Source organism: Desmodus rotundus, chromosome 3, assembly GCF_022682495.2.
Source record: "Desmodus rotundus isolate HL8 chromosome 3, HLdesRot8A.1, whole genome shotgun sequence".
Taxonomy (NCBI): Eukaryota; Metazoa; Chordata; class Mammalia; order Chiroptera; family Phyllostomidae; genus Desmodus; species Desmodus rotundus.
The window spans coordinates 17,001,990-17,024,963 of record NC_071389.1 but is presented as its reverse complement, the minus strand read 5'-3'; the positions used below and the strand labels follow the sequence as shown (position 1 = coordinate 17,024,963).

At 44.7% G+C, this 22,974-nt stretch overlaps 1 protein-coding gene and 1 long non-coding RNA gene across 2 annotated transcripts; one reads left to right on the top strand and one right to left on the bottom strand.

Annotated features, from left to right (window-relative positions):
- Positions 1-262: 262 nt before the first annotated feature.
- On the bottom strand, positions 263-19,019 carry LOC123479165 (uncharacterized). The gene is made up of 3 exons (XR_006654699.3): positions 18,815-19,019; positions 4,807-4,889; positions 263-687 (listed from the first exon to the last, which is right to left on the bottom strand). It is a non-coding gene; the product is annotated as an uncharacterized lncRNA (long non-coding RNA).
- Positions 17,444-21,140, top strand: IFI6 (interferon alpha inducible protein 6). Its single transcript, XM_024554754.4, has 5 exons — positions 17,444-17,600; positions 19,042-19,143; positions 19,481-19,552; positions 19,633-19,782; positions 20,923-21,140. The coding sequence occupies exons 2-5, from the start codon at positions 19,074-19,076 to the stop codon at positions 21,024-21,026; spliced, it is 396 nt and encodes a 131-aa protein (XP_024410522.1). The 5' UTR covers positions 17,444-17,600; positions 19,042-19,073; the 3' UTR covers positions 21,027-21,140.
- The last annotated feature ends 1,834 nt before the right edge of the window (positions 21,141-22,974 follow it).

Below are 22,974 nucleotides of genomic sequence, written 5' to 3'. Positions count from 1 at the left end.
TGGAAGATGGGGGAGCTGATCAAAATTATAACTGGTTTCTATAGTAGGTATGAATTCTTGGTCCACAAACTCAAAAATAAAACCTTAAAAAACCTGCATTTAATTTTTTATAAATCAATCTTCACCCTGACTGGTGTTGCTCAGTGGGTTGGGTGTTATCTTGAAAACTGAAAGGTCACTGATTCAATTCCCAGTCCAGGTGTAAAGCAACCGATGGATGTTTCTTTCTTGCATCAATGCTTCTTTCCCTCTCTTTCTCCCTCCCTTCCCCTCTCTCTAAAAATAAATCTTCAAAAAAATTTTTCCAGCTTTATTGGGATATATTTGACACATAACTGAATTGAATTGCTGTGACTATATCTAGTCTTTGGGCAGGGGATGTGGAATATGGACAGTCTTTGTCATCTGTCCATAGCGACATCCTCCTTCCCATCTGGTGTCGAGTCATCTGTCCATGTGGTTTGTTGTGTCCTTCTCATCTAGACCACAAGGCCTCTCTTCACATCTGCCAGCAACAGGTGCCACACTTGCTCTGCTCAAGGCCATTGGAGAAAATGTTCCACTGCTCCCTGAGCCACCCTCAAGCATGAGGAGTTACACTGTTCATCCATTCCCATCTAATGCTCTTGGACTTTGGTGAGTGTGGAGATCATCACGAGGTTTGCCACCTAGGGTAAGGCCAGGCTGCTGTAGCAAAGAGAATGAACAATTACTCAGTGGCTTTAACAAGATAGAAGTTTATTTTTCCTTATATAATCACAATTGACTGAATGTTTATATCCTCCAAAATTTGTATGTTGAAACTTAATCCTCAAAGTGATGGTATTAAGAAAGAGGTGGGGCATCTGAGAGGTGATTAGGTCATGAGGGATTAGCCTTTATGAAAGAAGACCTAGAGCCCTGGCTGGTGTGGCTCAGTGGATTGAGTGCCAGCCTGTGAACCAAAGGGTTGCTGGTTTGATTCCCAGTCTAGAGCACATGCCCGGGGTTGCAGGCCAGGTCCCCAGTAGGAGGTGTGGGAGAGGCAACCACATATTGATGTTTCTCTCCCTCTCTTTCTCCCTCCCTTCACCTTTTTCTAAAAATAAAATCTTTAAAAAAAAAAAAAAGAAGAAGCCCTAGAGAGTTCCCTTGTCCCCGTGTGAGGACAGAGTGAGAAGACTTTCTTATATGGAATAAGTATATAATTTATTAATGTACATATTTTCTTTGTCATCCAAGTATTTCCAGTCCATAAACAGAACACCTGGATATGTACTACAATAATTAAATTCAGTGGTTTTGATAGATTTTCAGTCATGTAAAAAGTAGATCTACGCATATATTTAATTTTGTCGTTATAAAATATTTGTTAAAAGTACTATATTTTTTGGACTATAAGATGCACTCCCCCCGCAAATGTGGGAGGGGAATGGGGGTGCGTCTTATAGTCCGAATGTAGTATATCTGGCTTGCGGGGGGGGGGGGGTGCGGCCTGCAGAGAGGGGTTCTTTTTCCTATTTTCCTCCTCTAAAACCTAGGTGCGTCTTATGGTCCAGTGCATCTTATAGTCCAAAAAATACCTGATAGAATATATTCTATATAATAGTTTATTGTCTTCATTTAGAGATTTTTTTTTTTCCTTACCCGAGGACATTCTTACTGATTTTAGAGGGGGGGAAGGGAGAGAAACATCGATTGGTTGCCTCTCGTACACAGGACCAAACCTGCAACCAGGTATGTGCCCTGACCAGGTACTGAACCTGCAACCTTTTGATCTATGAGATGACACTACAACCAACTGAGCCACACCAGCCGGGACTAGAGTTTTTAAACACTTACTTATTTAATGTTTTAGGCACTTTTACTATTTATTTTGAATTTTTTATTTTAGTTGGTATACAGTATTATATTAATTATTAGTTTCATGTGTACAATATAGTGATTTGACTTTTTTATCCCTTACAATGAGATCACTCTCCTAATTCTAGTAATCATCTGTCACCATGCAAAGTTATCACAAGTTTTTAAATATTTAGACGTGGTATATGGGCCTCCATTTATACCTTTGTCCCAAGCTCTGAAGATGTAACTGGTGGGCCTCTTTCCTTCTCCCTCATCGGATTCAAGGGACGTGTCCACCCTTGCATCAGAACTCACCATCCAAGCTCAGAAGCCAAGTAGATTCAGACAGTGAGAAATAGTCAAGATACCTCCAAAATTCGAGCACATCTCACATCCCAGTGGCCAACACTCAGGTCCAAGACATTTTATCATACCTGGTGTGGTGGGCTTTGAATTGTGTCAACTGAGCTAAGCTGGGACTATGTTTCCCAGAATTCCCTTTCCTGCGTAGTTTTGGGTGAGGATTGGCCTCAGAGGGAGATCTGGGCAGGATTTGGAAGGCAGAAGTGAAGCTGTAGCCATGCTTACACATAGTACACTAGTGCAGGGCCAGAGGCTGTGCAGCTGGTGCACGTTTTCACTGGTCTGCTGACTCCTCTCGCCAGCAGCGTCAGGCAGCAGCTGGGCCCACAGCTCCTCTAGCACCACCCGCCTCCTGTGCCTTTCTGCCCTCAGCCCCACCATCTCTACTTTCAGCGTCTCCCACTCCAGGACTAGGTGTGTGTTGATAAAAGGCATCAGCTTCTCTTGCTGGTCATCATCAAAATCGGAGGCTTACTGGTGAGGAAAGGCCAGTGAGTAGGAGAGCTAGTTGTCCTTGTGGATTCCAGTTCATCTTCCTGGGTGCCAGTTTCACCTTGCCCTCCACCACTTAGCATCTCTCTTTCAGAACTGCTCTGCTGACTTCCAGTGCAACATCAGCTGCTCAAGCAACAGCTGTACATAAACCACTTAACTAGCACCCCTAATTGCATAAAGTCAAATATCTATAATAAGTCTCTTATTCCATATAAATCCTAATGGTTCTGCTTCTCTGATAGAACCATGACTATTACACCTGGATTATTGCAACTGACTCGTAACTGGCGCCCTTGCTTCTGGCTGTCCTGGGCAGCCAGAGTGATCCTGTTAAAACTTGTCAGACAGGTCACACTCCTCTGCTCTAAGCCCTCCAGGAGCTTCTCATCTCATTTTTTTCATTTCTTCCCATCTCTTTCTAAGTAAATGCCAAAGTCATTAGTTTAATTGTACTACACTCAGTTTAGATGTCTCCCAGCGGTCAACATCCTTGCTTCCTCCCTAAATGTTACTGGCTGCTTCAGATCAGCATGAGGCAAGTGCTAGTCTTTGCTATGAACCAAATTAAGCCTGCTATCGTGGGAACAGTAGCAGCTTCAGCTGTTACATCTGACCCAACTGGATCTCTGAAGGCTCTGGCTTCCTTTAGCAACAGCCCAGAGGAATGAGTCAACACAGTTCCAAAGTTCAGACAATTAAGACCCCATTGGTGACCATGAAACAAGACAATGAAAAATTGCTGACAGATATATTCGCCCTTCTTCCTTACTATGGACTATTCCAAGGCTTAGTGGTTCCATATGCCTTCTTTGAAGAGATCCCACGTGACGGAACCACTGGCTTGGATTTTGGCGGGGCTCTGGTCAGCTAAGTAATGTGCCAGCTTGCATTTCTTTCCTTCTCTGTTTCACTTCTCTTTCCCCCACCCTTTTCCTTCCTTGGGATTGCAACCTCCAAGAAAGCATCAATATATAACCTTTGATTCGGATTCTATTTTCTAGGGATCTTAGGCTGGCATTTAGTGCCAGAAGAGGTCCTGAGAAACAGACCTTCAGGTTGTGATTTAGCGGTTAGAATTTTCACCCAGGTGAAGGCAATAGGGACCTTATTGCTGGTAGTAAGTAAAGTGACGATAACCTTGGCCTTCATGTGGCAGCACCATGATTAATTCTTCCACATGTGGTGAAGGGAAGACCATGTGGAAAATAACATCCAGGATCAGGCTGCTTATATGTTGCAGAGTTGCAAAGGACTCTAAATGCACAGTGTTAGTAGATCTTCTATGTCAAAGTCAAAGCCCTGATAGGGAAAACACAGGAACCTGAGAACTTGGAAAAGGACATTAGGGTAGGCCAACCTAAGAATCCTTATCTCATAAATTCGCTTGAGTTTCCCAGGTAGGAGGAGAAGCAAGCCCTTCCCTCTTGCCAAGGAAGAACAAGGAAGTTTCCCCTTTCCTCATGACTATGCAATGATCTCACGTGAAGTACGTGCCTCATTAGATGACATTTGTTCTCAAGACCTGCTCCCATCAAATCCTCAAATAACCAGGGTCAGTACCTAGCAAATCCTGAGTGGGAAAATTTAAGTTTCGACCTGGGGAAAATAAGCTACACATCAGCGAATAGAAAGACCTGGCTGGTATATGTGGGAGTAATCTTAGGAGGAACCAGAACTCTCACATGGCAGTGAGGGGGCTGGCATGGCAGAATGTAAGACTGGCTGATGGGGAATACATCATCATCGACCACTCTCCAATAACTCAGGCTTCAATATTCTTGCAGGGATGCCTGGAGTAGGGCTCCGGTATACCGTTTCCAGAGATGTTCACCATCAACGCCTTCCCTCCCTCCAAGTGCATGCCCCTGCTCACCTCAAGAGATGGGGTCTATTATCCCCCGTCCTTGAATCTGACTGGTCTGATAACTCACCTTAATCAACAGAAGACGGCAGAACTAACACTGTTCCAGTTCCAGACCTAGCCTCTAAGAAGACTGGCAGCTTCTATTTCCTCTGTCTTGGCAGCCAACCACCATGTAAGAAACCCAACCACAATCAGACCCTCACACTGTGAGGCGGTGTGAGCTAGCCATGTGAAGACACCACACTGAGAAGCACACTCACCTGACCAGCTGTCAGGTCTTCCGTCCTTCCCAGCTGAGGTGCCATTGATGTAAGTGAAAAATACATCTTGGACATTTCAGTTCCTGCAAATACCACATGAAGCAGATAAACACCCAACTGATCCTAACCCAGACTGTAGAAAAGTGTAAGGAATAATAAGTTGCTGTTGTTCTAAGCCTTTAAGTTTGGGGTGGTTTGTTATTCAGAGATAGATTATTGAAATATGGTCCTAATAGTTTGCGAGGAGGGCTCCTTTAAAGCCTGGGCAGGATGATGGCCTACAACAAAGGGGGTCGAGATGATAGAACTTCCATGGTAGAGCAGTTAAAAGAGGTCAGAAAGTTCAGAGAGTTGGAAATGTTGGATCCAAGAACTCAGCACTTGGCTATGTTCTCTAGGAGTGCCCGAAGGATACTCTCTCTGCTGAGGCAATAAGCAGTTCACCGACAAAGGGGACACCAGCATCGCTGAGTAGCTCTGCAGTATTTGTCTTTCGTAGGCTGGGATTAAGAGTAAGAGATGCTGCTTCGGAACCGGGATCCCTAACAGTAATGTTGAGATTCCAGAATGGGAGAGGCGGCTTCCAAGACCAGGTGAGTATAAGTACTGTCAGGTGCGGCTGGCCACACTGACCATAAGGGTGCCTTGATCAACAGGGACCTGTGCCAAGTTGATTACGGGGATGGGGTGGATGGACAGCTGACTAGGTGATCCTTGATTTTGTTTTAAGATTTTATTTATTTATTTTTAGAGAGAGGGGAAGGGATAGAGAGAGGGAAAGAAACATCAGTGTGTGGCTGCCTCTCACGTGTCCCCCACTGGGGACCTGGCCCGCAACCCAGGCCTGTGCCCTAGACTGGGAATCAAACCAGCGACCCTTTGGTCCGCAGGCCGGCACTCAGTCCACTGAGCCACACCAGCCAGGGCAATCCTCGATTTTTATATTTTAAAAAATCAAGAGCTGGTAAGCAGAAGACTGACGTCAGCTGCCACAGTGGAAAATCATGGTTCCTCATACAGATTCTAAATCTAAGTTCACAGACCCAGAATCCCTTAACCATAGGGAGGACATGTCCCTTAAGGAACAACTGTGCAATGACATCACAATTATATGTAGTAATTATTCCTCCAATCCTTCCCCAAATGGATCTATAGCCAGGGTAAGTGTGCATTAGAAAAAGGAGGGTATTAAAAAAAAAAAAAAAAGAAAGAAAAGAAAAAGGAGGGTATTCAGAATTTTCAAAGATTGTTAATGACGTAGAGTCTGAGCTGACATAGAAGCTAGGAGACACAAAACACCATCACAGTTACCTAGTCAGAGTAGGGACTAAAAGAGGCAGGTGATGGATGGAGTTTACCATAACTCCAATGGGGTACATAGAAGCTGGCAGAGCCTGTCATTAATTCCAGGAACTCTGGATAAAGGCTGTTATGATAGGAAGAGCCACACAGAAGCCCCTGACACGGCCTGTATTACTCAGGGTCCTCCAAAGAAACAGAACCAATTGGATGTACAAATAGATAGATAGACACAGAGAGACAGATAGAGAGATATACAGATATGTATAGATATAGATTAGATAGATGGACAGATACAACAGATAGATAGAAAGGGAGTGATTCACCTTCAAGAATTAGCTCATGCAAGTCCACAATCTGCAGTGTAGGCTGGCAGCCTGGAAACCCAAGAAAGAATTAATGTTATGGCTCAAGTCCAAAGGCAGACAGGCAGCGAGAATTCCCTCTTCTAAGTGGGAGTCGTCTTTTTTATCCTAAAGCCTTTCAATTGATTGGGTGAGGAGCACCACACTATAAAGGGTAATCTACTTTTCTCAAAATGTACTAATTTAAATGTAAATCTCATACCCGATCTGGTGTGGCTCAGTGGATTAAGTGCTGGCCTGCGAACCAAAGGGTCACCAATTCAATTCCCAATCAGGGCACATGCCTGGGTTGTGGGCCAGGTCCCCAGTAGGGGGTGCGTGAGAGGCAACCACACATTGAAGTCTCTTTCCCTCCCTTCTCCTCCCTAAAAAAATAAATAAATAAATAAAATCTTTAAAACAAAGTAAATCTCATATAACAACTACCTTCCACATCCAGACTACTGCTTGACCAAATATCTGGGTACTGTGACCTAGTCAAGTTAACACATAACATTAACCGTCACACTGCCCTATAGTTCATTTCTGCAGTATTATTTCTGCTGTAATACATTGGCTGAGGGTGTGCCCATCATATCCCCATTCAGTTTGCCTGTCTGGCCTCCAGGAAAATAGATGTATCCTGGTGGATGACAGATGATGGGCTACTATAAATGTAAGCACATGATAACCTCAATCAGAGCTACTCTACTCAATGTGGTAGCTTTAAAAAAATTTTTTCTGTTTATTAATTAGAGAGAGAGAGAGAGAGAAACTTCAATTTGCTGTTCCACTTATTGACGCATTCACTGGTTCCTAACCATGGTCTGACTAGGGATTGAACCTGCAACCTTGGCGTATCAGGACAATGCTCTAACCAACTTAGCTACCTGGCCGGGGTCTAAATGTGGTATCTTTACTGGAGCATATCAGCACAAGCCCTAATACTTGTGCATGGTAATTGATTTGGCAATTGCTTTCTTTGTCTTTTTTAAGTTTATTTTTAATTACAGTTGACCGACAACATTATATTAGTTCCAGATGTACACCTACGGATAGACATTTACATACCTGACACAGGGACCCCACAATGTCTAGTAACCACACATATCTATTACGATATGATTGACTATATTCCCTATGCTGTACCTTACATCCCATGACTTCTTATTATTTTTTTAATCGATTTTAGATTGAGAGAGGAAAGGGGAGAGAGAGAGAGAGAGACATAGATTTTGTTTTTCCACTTACGGTTGCATTCATTGGTTGATTGCTGTTTGTGGCCTTACAGGGGCTCAAACCCACAACCTTGGTGTATCAGCACAACGCTCTAACCAACTGAGCAGCCTGGTCAGGGCCTGACTTATTTTATAACTTGCAGTTGGTACTTCTTAATCCCTTCCACTTTTTTCATTCATCCTCCCACCATACCCCACAATGCTCTCTTTTTCATGCCCGTGAGATGGCAGTTTGCTTTTGCTTCGCAATGCCGTGATGACAGCACTTTCATTCTCTCCCCTCAGGGCTTTGTTACCTTTCCAGTTCTCCTTATAATGTAGTCCTCAGGGACCTTGATCGCCTGGACATTCCGCAGAACAACAAGCTGGTCCACTGCATTAACGACATCATGCTCCTTGCTCATAAACAGGAAGTGGTAAAAGCACCAAGTTTGCCAGAGAGTGGGAGATAAATTACATGAAGATTCATGGTCTCGCCACCCTGGGAACATTTTTAGGAGTTCCATGGCTCAGGGCACTCCAGGACAAGTCATCTCACCACTTAAAAACGGGCTCATTTGGTGGGCCTCTTTGAATTTTGGAGGCAGAATATACACACTCAGAACTGTTGTACTTCTCCAACCCTTTACGGGGTGACCCGGAAGGCTGCGGTTGTGAGCACTGCCCAGAGCAAGAAGGTGCCGTACAGCAGATTCAAACCATAAAGCAGGCGATGCTGCCACTTTGGATTATGTGGTCCTGCAGTTCAAGGTTGCTGGAGGAATCCATCAGGAATAAAGGTTCTGGAGGGTGTCTGTGAAAGCTCAGATTGAAGGGTTACAGTGAGAACCCCCAGGATTCTGGAGTAAGGCCATAGTCACCATCGCCCATTTGAACAAAAAGGTCCTGATGTGTCACTGGACCCAAGCAGTGCCTGAGCATCTGACCACTGGATGCCAGGTGGCTATCTGTCTTAAGTTAGATGTCACCCGGCAGGCACAGCAGCCATCCAGTATGATGGAAGTGGTACTTTCAGGGCTGGGCTCAAAGAGTCCAGAGGCTGAGTAAATCCAATCAACAGGCAGCTCAGACTCCCTGGGCACCTACGGTATTTTTTGGACTATAAGACGCCCTTCGCCCCCCAAACTTGGGAGGAAAATGGGGGTGCATCTTATAGTCCAAATGTAGCTTACCTGGCTCACTGGCAGGGGAGGGGGGGAGCAACAGTGGAGCGGGGTTTTTTTTTTCCTATTTTCCTGTTCTAAAACCTAGGCGCGTCTTATGGTCCAGTGCGTCTTATAGTCCAAAAATATAGTAAATCTGTTGATCTGACACCTCTCCTTTAACGTGTACCTATGGCCTCAGGGAGGGTTCCCTGCAACCAACTGATAAAGAAGGGAAGGAATGACTGGTTTGAAGATGGCGGCAACATAGGTGGGAGCGGAATCCACTTCCCCTCAACGACAGGGAAATACCTAGCTGATCTGAGGAGCAGAGCGAACAGCCAACAGTATTCCAGCATATACGAAGATCAGAGACCAAAGATAGAGGACATTGAAAGATCTGACGGTGAGACAACAAAACCTGGAGTGCTGAAAAGACTAGAGTTAGACTGTGTTAAACACATAAACGTCAGCTCAAGACCAGTGAGCACAGGAGAGTAAGGAGACAGCACCACCGAATCCCATTGGCATTCTACCATACAAGTTCATATCATAAACCCAGGGAGTCAGAACAAAGCAATTTAAGAAGCAGAGGCCAACAAGAAGAGCCTCACAAACAATGGGAAGACAAAGAAACAATTCCCAAATGAAAGGAAAGGAGGAAGTCTCAGAAAGAATACTAACCGAAAAAGAGGCAAGTCAACTATCAGATACTGAGTTCAAAGCAATGGTCATCAGGAAGCTCACTGAGCTCTCTGAGCTCAAAGAGAACTACCAGAAACTACAAGGAAACTACAATGAACTCACTGCAAACTATATCAACATGAAAAAGGAAATAGAAACTATCAACAAGAGCCAAGAGGAAATGAAGAACACAATTTCTGAATTGAAGAACACAGTAGAAGGAATTAAAAGCAGACTTGATGAAGCAGAGGATCGGATCAGCGAGCTGGAGGATAAAGTAGAAAAAAACACCCAGAAGGAGCAAGAAAAGGAAAAGAGGCTCAGAAAGAATGAAGAGGCAATAAGGGAAATGCAGGACAACATGAAACGTAACAATATCCGTATAATAGGAATACCAGAAGGAGAAGAAGAGCAAGGGATAGAAAACCTGTTTGAAAAAGTAATGATGGAAAATTTCCCTAATCTGAGGAGAGAAAAAGTCACCCAAATCCAGGAATCACAGAGAGTCCCAAACAAGAGGAACCCAAAGAGACCCACTGCAAGACACATCATAATTAAAATGGCAAATTTCCAAGACAAAGAGAGGATCTTAAAGGCAGCAAGGGAGAAAAAGGAAGTAACATACAAGGGAGCCCCAATAAGGTTAGCAACTGACTTCTCAATGGAAACGCTCCAAGCCAGAAGAGAATGGCAAAAAATATTCCAAATAATGAGAACCAGAGGCCTGCAACCAAGACTACTTTACCCAGCAAGGCTCTCAATCAAGATAGAAGACCAAATAAAGAGTTTCCCAGACAAAAGAAGTCTAAAAGAATACAGCTCCACCAAACCAGCTCTGCAAGAGATGCTAAAGCGACTGCTTTAAGGAAAGGAAGGAAAAGAGAAAGACAGAGGAACACAGGTAGGAAATAATGGCAACGAATAACTACCTATCGATAATAACCTTAAACGTAAATGGATTAAATGCTCCAATCAAAAGACATAGAACAGCTGAATGGATAAGAAAACATGACCCACACATATGCTGCCTACAAGAAACCCATCTCAGGACAAAAGACTTACACAGACTGAAAGTGAAGGGCTGGAAACAAATTTTCCAAGCAAACGGACAGGAAAAAAAAGCAGGGGTAGCAATACTCATATCAGACAAAATAGACTTCCAAAGAAGGGCCATAAAGAGAGACCCAGAAGGTCACTTCATAATACTCAAAGGAAGAATCCACCAAGAAGACATAAACATTATAAATATATATGCACCCAACATAGGAGCACCCAAATACATAAAGAAAATCTTGGAGGATTTCAAGAAAGATATTGACAGCAACACAATTATAGTAGGGGATTTTAACACCCCACTATCAAAAATGGACAGGTCTTCCAAACAAAAGATCAACAAAGATATTGTGTCACTTAACAATACCCTAGAGGAAATGGACTTAACTGATATATACAGCGCTTTTCATCCCAAAGAAGCAAAATACACATTCTTTTCAAGTGTCCATGGAACTTTTTCAAAGATAGACCACATGATAGGACACAAAGCAAGCCTCAACAAATTCAAGAAAATTGAAATCATATCAAGCATCTTCTCTGACCACAAGGGTCTGAAACTAGAAACCAACCCCAAGGGTAAAAACCCAAAACACTCAAAATCATGGAGACTGAATAGCATGCTATTAAACAATGAATGGGTCAAGAACGAGATTAGGGAAGAAATCAAAAACTTCCTGGAAACAAATGAAAACGAACTCACAACAACCCAAAACCTATGGGACACAGCAAAGGCAGTCCTGAGAGGGAAGTTCATAGCAATACAGGCCTACCTTAAGAAGTTAGAAACAGTTCAAACAAACAACCTAACCCTATGCCTACAAGAACTGGAGGAACAACAACAAAGACAGCCCAGAGCAAGCAGAAGGAAGGAAATAACCAAGATCAGAGCAGAACTAAATGACATAGAGACTAAAAGCACAATTGTAAGGATCAATGAATCCAGAAGCTGGTTCTTTGAAAAGATAAACAAAATCGACAAGCCTTTTAGTAGGCTTATCAAGAAGAAAAGAGAGAGGATCCAAATAAACAGAATTAGAAATGAAAGTGGAGAGATTACAACTGATACCACAGAAATACAAAGGATCGTAAGAAATTACTATGATGACCTATATGCTAAGAAATTTGAAAACCTAGATGAAATGGACACATTTCTAGAAAAATATAATCTTCCAAAACTGACTGAAGAAGAAGCAGAAAACCTGAACAGACCAATATCAGCAAAGGAAATTGAAGCAGTCATCAAGAAACTCCCATCACACAAAAGCCCTGGACCAGATGGTTTCACAGGAGATTTCTACAAAGCATTTAAGGAAGAACTAACCCCTATCCTTCACAGACTATTCGAAAAAATCCAAACTGATGGAAGACTCCCAAACTCTTTTTATGAAGCCAACATCATCCTAATCCCAAAACCAGATAAAGACACAACAAAGAAAGAAAACTTCAGGCCAATATCACTGATGAACATAGACGCTAAAATTCTCAACAAAATATTAGCAAACCGCATCCAGCAATATATTTAAAAGATCATCCACCATGACCAAGTGGGATTCATCCCAGGGATGCAAGGATGGTACAATATTCGCAAATCAATAAACATAATACATCACATCAACAACAGCAAAGACAAAAATCACATGATCATATCAGTAGATGCGGAAAAAGCGTTCGATAAGATACAGCACCCATTTCTGATAAAAACACTCAGCAAAGTGGGAATAAAGGGAGCAGTCCTCAACATAATTAAGGCCATATATGAGAGACCTACAGCCAACATCACACTCAATGGACAAAAACTTAGAGCTTTCCCACTAAGATCAGGAACAAGACAAGGATGCCCTCTCTCACCACTCCTATTCAACATAGTATTGGAAGTCCTAGCCACAGCAATCAGACAAGAAAAAGCAATAAAAGGCATCCAAATTGGAAAGGAGGAAATGAAACTGTCACTGTTTGCAGATGACATGATAGTGTACATGGAAAACCCTATAGACTCCACTCAAAAACTACTCGACCTAATAAATGAATTTGGCAAAATAGCTGGATACAGAGTCAATACCCAGAAATCAAAGGCATTCCTGTACACCAACAACGAAACTGCAGAAACAGAAATCAGGAAAAAAATCCCATTCGATATAGCAACAAGAAAAATAAAGTACCTAGGAATAAACCTAACCAAGGAGGTAAAAGACCTGTACTCAGAAAACTACACAACACTGAAGAAAGAAATTAAGGAAGATACAAACAAATGGAAGCATGTACCATGCTCATGGATTGGAAGAATTAACATCATCAAAATGGCCATACTACCCAAAGCAATTTATAGATTCAATGCAATCCCTATTAGAGTACCCATGACATATTTCACAGATATAGAACAAACATTGCAGAAATTCATATGGAACCATAAACGACCTCGAATAGCAGCAGCAATTTTGAGAAAGAAGAACAAAGCAGGAGGGATCACAATACCTGATATCAAACTGTATTACAAGGCCACTGTAATCAAAACAGCCTGGTACTGGCATAAAAACAGGCACATAGACCAATGGAACAGAATAGAGAGCCCAGAAATAAACTCAAATCTATACGATCAATTAATATTTGACAAAGGAGGCAGGAGCATAAAATGGAGCAAAAACAGTCTCTTCAACAGATGGTGTTGGGAGATCTGGACAGCTACGTGCAAAAAAATGAAACTCGATCACCAACTTACGCCGTACACGAAAATAAACTCAAGATGGATAAAAGACTTAAATATAAGCCGTAACACCATAAAAGTCCTTGAGGAAAACATTGGCAGGAAAATCTCAGACATTCAACGCAGCAACATCCTCACAGACACATCCCCTAAAGCAAGGGACATAAAGGAAAGAATAAACAAATGGGACCTCATCAAAATAAAAAGCTTCTGCATGGCTAAAGAAAACAGCACCAAATTACAAAGAGAACCAACAATATGGGAAAACATATTTGCCAATGATACGTCAGACAAGGGCCTGATCTCCAAAATATATAAAGAACTCACACAACTCCACTCCAGGAAGACAAACAACCCAATTAAAAAATGGGCAAAGGACTTGAACAGACACTTCTCCAAGGAAGACATACAGAGGGCCCAGAGACATATGAAAAGATGCTCAGCATCACTAGCCATCAGAGAGATGCAAATTAAAACCACAATGAGGTATCATCTCACGCCAGTCAGAATGGCCAACATAAACAAATCCACAAACAAATGTTGGAGAGGATGTGGAGAAAAGGGAACCCTCGTGCACTGTTGGTGGGAATGCAGACTGGTGAGGCCACTGTGGAAAACAATATGGAATTTCCTCAGAAAACTAAAAATGGAACTGCCCTTTGACCCAGTAATTCCGCTGCTGGGATTATACCCTAAGAACACTGAAACACCAATCCAAAAGAATCTGTGCACCCCAATGTTCATAGCAGCACAATTTACAATAGCCAAGTACTGGAAGCAACCGAAGTGCCCATCAGCAAACGAGTGGATCCAAAAACTATGGTATATTTACACAATGGAATTCTACGCAGCAGAGAGAAAGAAGGAGCTTATACCCTTTGCAACAGCATGGATGAAACCGGAGAGCATTATGCTAAGTGAAATAAGCCAGGAAGTGAGGGACAAATACCATATGATCTCACCTTTAACTGGAACATAAGCAATAGAAGGAAAAAGCAAACAAAATATAACCAGAGACATTGAAGTTAAGAACAACCTAACAATAGCCAGGGCAGGGGTGGGGGGTGGGGGCGGGGACAGTGGGTAGTGGGGATTACAGGAACTACTATAAAGGACACATGGACAAAACCAAGGGGGAGGGTGGAGAGGGGGGAGGGAGGTGGGTTCACCTGGGGTGGGGTGGAGGGATGGGGAGAAAAGGCATACAACTGTAATTGAATAACAATAAAAAAACAAAAAAACAAGAAAAAAAAAGAAGGGAAGGAATTAAATCCATTTCACAGACAGGTCGATGAGATATTTTGGCATCAGCTGGAAATAGACCACTCTATTATGTCCCCAGTTAGGGGTAGCCCTGAAGGATGGTGGTAAATCCTCCCAAAGGGCAGAACTGTGAGCAGTACACTTTGTCATACCCTTTGCATAGACGAGGAGATGGGCTGAGGTTCAGGTATGCACTAATTCCTGATAAGTGGCAAATGGCTTGGCTAGTTGATCAAGGGCATGGAAAGAGCACAAGTGGAATTTTGGAGATAAGCAGGTAAGGGACATGTGGATGAAGCTACAGGAGTGGGCAAAAAGCATGCAGATCTTTGTGTCCCAACATTAATGCTCACCAGAGACCATCTACCGCAGGAAAAAGCTCTCCAGCCAGATGATCCGATGTCCCATCCTACAGATGTCAACCAACTTCTAAACTTAGCCACTCTATTGTTTTGCAAAAGACCTATAGGAGTGGCCACAGTAGCAATGAATGGATCCAACAACGTGGCCTCCCTCTCACCAAGGCTGATCTAGCAACTGCCAACAAATAGCTAACCAGCCCGCAGCAGGCAGCAGTCCAGCGCCATTGGTGAGGGAGAGCAGGCAGCCACCTCAGGACAGGTCACTTATATCTGCCCCCTTCCACGTTGGAGAAGGCAATGATTCATCCTTATTGGAACTTATGTTTCGTAACCATAATGCTCCTACAAGCACCACCATCCAAAGGCTTAAAAAAACATTCAATCTATTACCTAGTGCCAAGACCCATTTTACGGCAAAGGATGTATGGCCACAGGAATATGGGCTTCACTGGTCTTGAGGCAGGAGATAGTCAGGAAGGAGGAAACTCCGGAGGCGCCTCAGGGCTAAGACAAAAGACATCGATACAAGACAGAGACCCTGTTCTAAGACTGGTTGGTTGCCCCCCTCCTGTCTGGAAAAGCACTGAATCATGGTGAATCACGACTGCTCCTGCTCAGAAGATGCTACATGACCCCTGCTTCATTATAACAGCATCATAATAAATTAACATTGTGGGACCCCTGCCCTGGTGCCAGTCAAGGAAAATTATGGGAGACTGCATGCACAGTAGCTTTAAAATAATATAACTACATGCACATGCACAATAAAAGCCCGCCAAAACTAGCCAGCAAACATCCGCCCTATAAGAAAAGAATCCCTCTAGCCACTGAGGGTCAATCTCTTCTTGGAGTTGGCCTGCTCCCATGTTCTATGGAGTATACTATCGCTAATAAATCTGCTCTCTCTCTTTCTGCTATAAACTCTCCATGTGTTCAATTCTCTCAGTTCAATTCATTGTTCGAGATCACTAAGAACATGGTTACTTGTGCCCACCTGTGACAGTCTTATCATATATGCCCATCACCCAGCAGCAGGCAGCTTCAGAGAACAATGGTATGAAATGACTTCATTTCCACAAGTTTTAATCTCTCTGCAAAATGAGGATTATAAACAGCATATGGTAGGGGAGAGAACATGTGGCCAAGAGGAGGGAGCATGAGAGCAAATGAGAAGCCAAGGCTCACAGACGCTGGCTTCTTGCTGAAGACCACACAGCTAACAAATGGCAGAAGCAGGACTACAACTTGCCCACCGGATGGAAACTGACTACGGGAAGAGGTGCTTGGGAAATTGCCTTGCGCATGTACTGGTGGAGGTGGCAAAGGTTTGTCCCAGAGATCCCATAGACTCCCTAGCTCACTGGCTTTATCATTAAAGGAAAATTACTAAAGCAAAAGAAGACCCACTGATATTCGTAGCTAGTTCCACAAAGAAGCCTGTATTCATGCAGGAGAACACAAGACCCCTTGAAAAGGCCTTGAAGCAAAAATCCCTACCAGGTACTTCCCAGTATGATTCCAGAAATGCCTCCACAGATTCCTTCTTCTGACTCATCTGGCCAGTCTGCCTGGATTGTCAAAACTCCACAAGAAAGACCGTATTTTGCCATGTATAATGCTCACTGTTTTGCTCAAATTTTTGAGGGAAAAATAAGGATGCACATTATATATGGGTAGTAGTAATTCCATATCTATAGAAATGTTTTTTAGTCTTTTATTTATGCTTATGCATTAAAAGTATAACTCTAGAAAGCAATAATGATATCCATATGCAAAGTAATACCTGGAATATGATAATTGGTTTTGTTTCAAAATGTAAATAAAAAACTAAAACAAAAGATTTTTTTTCCTGAAAGTTCGGGCTAAAAATGTGGATGCTCATTATACACAGCAAAATACGGTAAATAACTTCCTGCATTAAAGTTATTTCTGGCTCCACATCTCTTTTTAGGTTTTCAGAAGGTGAATGGTTCTCATGATGCTTCCCTCAAAGCTGCAAGCTGAGAAATGGCCATCTAGAAGAGCTCTTAACTCTTAACTATGTGGATTACACCAAGATTTGAGGGGCTCTGGAAGGTGTCTGTAGGGATTCTCCAGCCCAAGTCCTGTTCTGGTAGCCATGAAAAATCCTTAATCATGTGAAAATTTGAATTGGTTATAGGATAAAATAAACTCATAATATGGATTTAAAATAATTTTCAAAAAACAGTATATGCTACTTCACAAAATTATTGTGGGATTGGAAAGGTCACATACATAGAGCACTCTGTACAGGTCCTGGCGTGCAGCAAGTGGTCAATAAATGGTAGGTATTATTATTAATTGAATTGTGCAAAGCCTCTGGGCCCCAGGAGGAACTGGTTGTCGGGCTTCCCTAAATCCAGCAGGGCCATGGATCCCACTGTAGTGTGACCTGCTTTGGATGGTCAAAACTCCCATTTGAATTACATTTTTCTGCCAGCAGGGAGAGCAGGGAGGCTGTTGGCAGAGATGGGGGAGAAAAGGAAACTCTGCCGCGTGTAGGAAATGGAAACTCTGATAGAGATTGGCCCACTATCGGGCAGGGGGGGGGTGCGCAACTGGAATGTGATTATAAAAAGACAGCCTGCAGGCTGAGAGAGCGGCTGCTGCGCCTCACTCCTGCTTGCATCCACCAGCAGGCTCCAGGCAGGAAGAGCAGGAAGATTCCTTCTCTTTTCTCCTCCAAGGTAAATCCAGAAATGATGAGGTACGGGTGTCAAGCAATCACCCTTTGCCAGGCTAACCTACCTGTGAGCCTCACGCCCAGAGAGCCAGGACACCCGTTCCTCAGGGAGGCTACTTTTAGTGCCCTGGTCTAAAACTGGTCTGAGGGGGAGGTTTGGGGCTTTTAGGGGGTTGAGGTGCAAAATCCCGAGAAGCTTTAGACTTAAGCTTACAGATGCCATGTCAGCAATCTATGGCCTTAACTGTCATTTCACTTTTGGGGGCTTTAGTTCCCCATCTGCAAAACGATAATCAAGCTACCTGACCTGCCAAAGGACTGCATGATTTCTGAAACCCCTTGGTTGCAGGATCTAATGTGACAGTGAGTTTATCTTGAAGCATAAATGGAGTAATCTGGAATGGTTGTTGGAAGTGTGGGTTTGAGTATCAGTCAGTTGCAGGTTTAAATCTTGATTGTGTCACTTCCTGGCTGGGCAGGCTTGGGAATATTAAACTCTCTGAGCTTCAGTTTCCTTGTCTATAACACATGGTTAAGAACAGCGGGACCTCCAGGTACTTCGTGTGGTTGTTATGGGTATAAACGACCTTGTGCCATAAAGTGCTGAGTAAGTGTTCAATACTGGGGGTGGAGGAAGGTATGGTTAGTTTTTAATTTAAGAAAATTGCACTGAGCTGACAAAAATCACATTAGAGGTGAGTTTGGGGGCATGCACATTTTCCTATTCTGTGGTATAATGGAAAGAACATAGGTTTTGAATTCTGACGGTCATGAGCGTGTGTCTTGGCTACACCATTTACTGTGTGACCTTGGACAAGCTCCTTAACCCCTCAGTGCTTTCTTTCTATAAAAGGAAGTTGATGTGAGGACAATGTTTGATGCCTGTAAACATTCAATGCATTGGATGAATAAGTTGATCAACAACCATTTTTTTAGAAAATTCCATGTGACGGGTACTGTTCCAAGTTCTGGGGACATAGTGGTGAATAGTTTCAAAACTCACTGTCACCCTCTAAAATAGGCTCTATTAATACCCCCGTCTTAGGGATAAGTAAATCGAGGCCCAGAGAAGCCCCTGCCCCGTGTCCTTCCCGAGGTCACACAGGCAGTGACAGCAAAGTCCCACAAAGTCAAACACAGAAACCACAGTAATGTTACTAGCTGACATCATTCAGCACGGGCCACGTGCGGGCACGGGCCACGTGCCAGGCACCTTACCGGGAGGATTCCTTCGCTGATCCTCACGACCACAGGGTGAGGTGGGAACATCACCGCCAACGTTGCGGCGGGGAAATGGGACCCCCGCGGATCTTTACGGGGGTGCTGAGCCCAATCTAGAGCACCTCACTGCTTTTTAGGGATTCATCCTCCAATCAGAAGGGAAAACAGCCGAGCGGGTGTGGCTCAAAAAATGGCTCCGGCTCACTCTCGTTTCTCCTCCCCAGGTCCAGCGACAAAGCCAGCGCGTAGCGCCACCATGCGGCAGAAGGCGATATCGCTCTTCTTGTGCTACCTGCTCCTCTACACCTGCGGCGGTGTGGAAGCACGTAAGGATCCTGCGGCCAGGGGACTTTGGTAGAAAGAAGGGGATAGTTTCAGAACCCTTGGTTTAGAGAGTCAGGAATGCTTCTGAATGAGAGGAGCTACTACAATGGACACCACAGGCTTGTCGTAGCGAGAGTCCCAGGTTTGAATCCTACTCTCAATTTCTCCATTCTGCCGACATTATTCAATGCCAGTTATGTGCCAGGCACGCTGCCTTAGGAGAAAAGTCTCTTCCCTTTTGTGAGGTTCTCCCCAGTTCTTGGGCTGTTCCTGGGCATCAGGCACAGAGCAGGGGACTCTGTTGCCTGCTCCACTCCACTTTGTCCGCTCTCCCGACAGGCAGAAGAGACTCCGAGGAGGACAGCAACTCCGGATTCTGGGGCGCCCTGACCTACGTAGCAGTCGGAGGAGGTGGGTGTGGAAGGCTGAAGCTCAGGAAGGTGGGGTGGCCCGGGTCGTGGGCGCTCCCTTACCACCTTCTCTTCCTCCAGGGCTTCTGGCCATGGGTCTGCCCGCTCTGGGCTTCACCGCCACCGGCATCGCTGCCAACTCGTTGGCAGCCTCGCTGATGAGCTGGTCGGCCGTGGCGAACGGGGGCGGCGTGCCCGCAGGAGGGCTGGTGGCCACGCTGCAGAGTTTGGGTGAGTCGGGGGCCCCGGGGCAGCGACACCAGTGCCACATAGCCCGCCCCCCCTTCACTATTCTGAGTCCTTTTCACAGGCCAACTCAGCTCTCTGAGGAGAGTATTCTTATAAACCCCATCACACAGTGGGTGAATTGAGAGATGGATTGATTCAGTAATTTACTCAAATTCTCCCAGCTGGCTTGCACAGAGCCAGGATTCAAACCCAGTCAGTCTGATTCTTTGCCTTTAGCCTGGTGCCTCACTGATGCTTTGACCAAGTCACAGCAAGCCAGTTTTCTCATCTGTTAACCAGGATAATCATCCTCAATTTCACATTTTATGAATCTGCTCAATCTCAGACACCCAGAGTAGCAAAAACCTAGAGTGGCAGGACAACCCAATTCAATCTCAGACCAACCCTGGTCTGAACTTGCGTTTCTGGAACACCGTGAACGGAATACATATAGAGCTCAGAATGATCCTTCTAAAAAATGTATATTCATATCTATCTCTATGTATCTCTCTTTATCACTCTCCCTCTCCCATCCACCATTTTCTTTTTCTTTTTCTTTCTCCTTCTTTCTCTCTGAGGACTCCAAAATCGTAGAGAAAAACCACCCCTGACAAACTGTCTCTCCACCTTTCTGAAGCCTCCATCTTCTTTCAATTGGGGATGACAAAGCCCCAGGAACCAGCCTAAAAGAACAGAGCCCTTTTCAGAGGGGGCAGAGGGGGAGACACAGACTAGGTCATTCCCCAGCACTGGGAAGTAAGGGGTGTGGGCCGGGCTAGGAACAGCCTTGTGTTATAAGGTGGTTGTTCTCCCTTACTTATGAATCCCCCAGCACCCACAGAGAGGTCTCCACAAAGGTAGCTGTTATTAGCATTATTAATGACACCATGTGTTCACTGCAGACATGAAGAGAATGAGTTGTTATTTTGTCTTTTGTGTCTCTGAAACACAGCTCTGTTTTGAGGTGGCAAGTTGGGGTAAGGGGGTGATAGGATTCACTTTGCAGAAGTCCCATCCCCTCTTAGGCCTTCTGTTTCTCTATCTAAGAATGAAGAGTTTGGACTTGAGCAATGGTTTCCAGATATTTGGATTCCCAGGCCTGATGCCTGGGCTACAGGTGGCCAGACTATACTTGCTTTACAGGGGCTGGTGGTGGCAGTACCCTCATGGCCAAGGTTGGTGGGCTTCTAGGCTACGCAGCCTACAAGCATCAAGAGAAGAAGAAGTCAAAGGAGGAGGATGAGTAGTCAGAAGCTCCCAAGCCACCCATCACCATCCTTCTCTCTGTTACAGTCCAGGTTTCTCTGTTACACTTGTGGGTGAGTGAGGTGAACAAAAAAATAAACTTCTCTCAAAAAACATTTTTCCTGTGAGTGGTCCTTGCTATAAGAAGCCCAGCAAGATCAGGCTCTGGTCTGCTTTGTCCACACACCCCACCCTCACTTCGCCCAAAGCCAACCACAGCTCCTTGAATACAACCAGCTGATTTTGTCCTTGGGCCTTGGCATGTGCTGTCCTTTCTGCCTAGAATGTCCTTTTGAAGCTCATAACCAGCTCAGACACCCCCTCCTCTGGGACTCTTCCCCAGCAGAGCTTCCTGCTGTCCCTGTCACACTAGGAATGCTCAGGCTGCATTACACAGTGGCACTGGGGAGGAAGAGCTCGGTCTGTTCTCAGTGAGAGAAGCTTCCAGCTACTTCTCTGATTAGGCAGAAACATAGACACAAGATCTCCAGTCTCTGAAGAAGCACCAGAGTCATCTCTCTCTGATGGAGAATAGGAGGCCAGATTTTGGCTTGGGCAAAATGTGTAACAGCAGCTTTCAGAGGGCTCAGCAAGGCCTCCCTTCCCTCAGAGAGCTCTGGGACAGGATAGACAATGTGCATCTGGAGCATATGCCTTCTGAATGGGAAGGGAAGGCCAACCAAAGCCCTTGGGGAGATCTGAAGTTTGGGAGGCCTATCCAGGTGAAGCAGAGTGCCAGGACCTAGGCTGGCGGAGGGCAGAGACCCTAGAAATCAAATGCCGGTAAAGGTAGGGCTGGTTCCATCACTGGCGGAAGGAGAGAATCATGCTGTGTTCTGGTCTATGAGTGGACAGCAGCCTCAGTGCCAGCCCATCCTCCGAGGAGATCTGCACCCCTGGGAAGTGGCCACATATCACCTATAAAACCTTGTCACAAAAAAGCCAAACCAGCTGTCCTCACTTATAATCCAGAAATCCTTCCATCACATATGTGTATGGATGACCCTGACGGGTGTGGCTCAGTTAGTTGGGCATCGTCCTACAAAGCACAATGTTGCCAGTTGGGTTCCCAGTCAGGGAACGTGCCTGGGTTGCGGGTTTGGTCCCAGGTTAAGGCGCATGTGAGAGGCAGGCGATCGATGTTTCTCTCCCTCTCTTTCTCCTCCCCCTTCCTCTCTCTCTAAAAATAAATAAATAAAGTCTTTAAAAAAAGAAAAGAAACACAAACGTGTATGGATGGGTGGGGAAGAGGGCCATCCTGCTTGCTCATGCCCCCAGGTCCAATGCCATCTTTGCAGATGGCAATCGGTTGCTTCAGCTGGTTTGCTCCAGGCCCCCAGAGAAGCACTTTGTAGAAAAAGTGCATAGTGGCACCATCTTGCTCCACAAATATTGTCTCCATGACTTGTAACCAAGAACAGAAGCTGGGCTGAGTCTCCTAACCTGATACTCACCTGAACAGAAGCCTGAATGGAGACCTGCCTTGGCTGGGGCCACTCACGGCGGCATAGGGGAGTGATAGAGTGGACTTCTGCCCTCAGAGAGAGGTAGGGTCTCAAGTATCATGCTCTGCTGAGGCCTATTAATTGCACCCCAGTTTGTCTATGGGGTCGACATCCCAGAGACGTTAAGTGTGTGTCCTCTGGCCACGAGGGCACTGTGCGTAAGTTATGTCTTCTCTCTAGTGCCCAGAAGAGGCCTGGCACACAGTAGGTGCTCAATATAGGTGGGCAGAATTGAAACTGAGGTTAGCCTCCCCGACTCCCATCTACCTGTCCCTACATGTTCCCCAATCTTCATGGAAAGGAGTACCTGGAATTCTTGTTCTTTCATTGGGGTTCCTTTGGTAATGCCCACTGCCACCACTGGGCAGGCATAGGGCAGGGGGACCTGTACCCCCTTTAACACTGTGGTCCAAGTAAACACAGGCCCCTTACCTTTTACTCAATA

What these genes read in the sequence shown, in the direction of transcription:
- IFI6 (XM_024554754.4), top strand. Translation starts at nt 19,074, where the DNA reads ATGCGGCAGAAGGCGATATCGCTCTTCTTGTGCTACCTGCTCCTCTAC. An exon ending in CTGCGGCGGTGTGGAAGCAC is followed by an intron (nt 19,144 to 19,480) that starts GTAAGGATCCTG and finishes CTCTCCCGACAG; the next exon opens with GCAGAAGAGACTCCGAGGAG. An exon ending in GGCCACGCTGCAGAGTTTGG is followed by an intron (nt 19,783 to 20,922) that starts GTGAGTCGGGGG and finishes CTTGCTTTACAG; the next exon opens with GGGCTGGTGGTGGCAGTACC.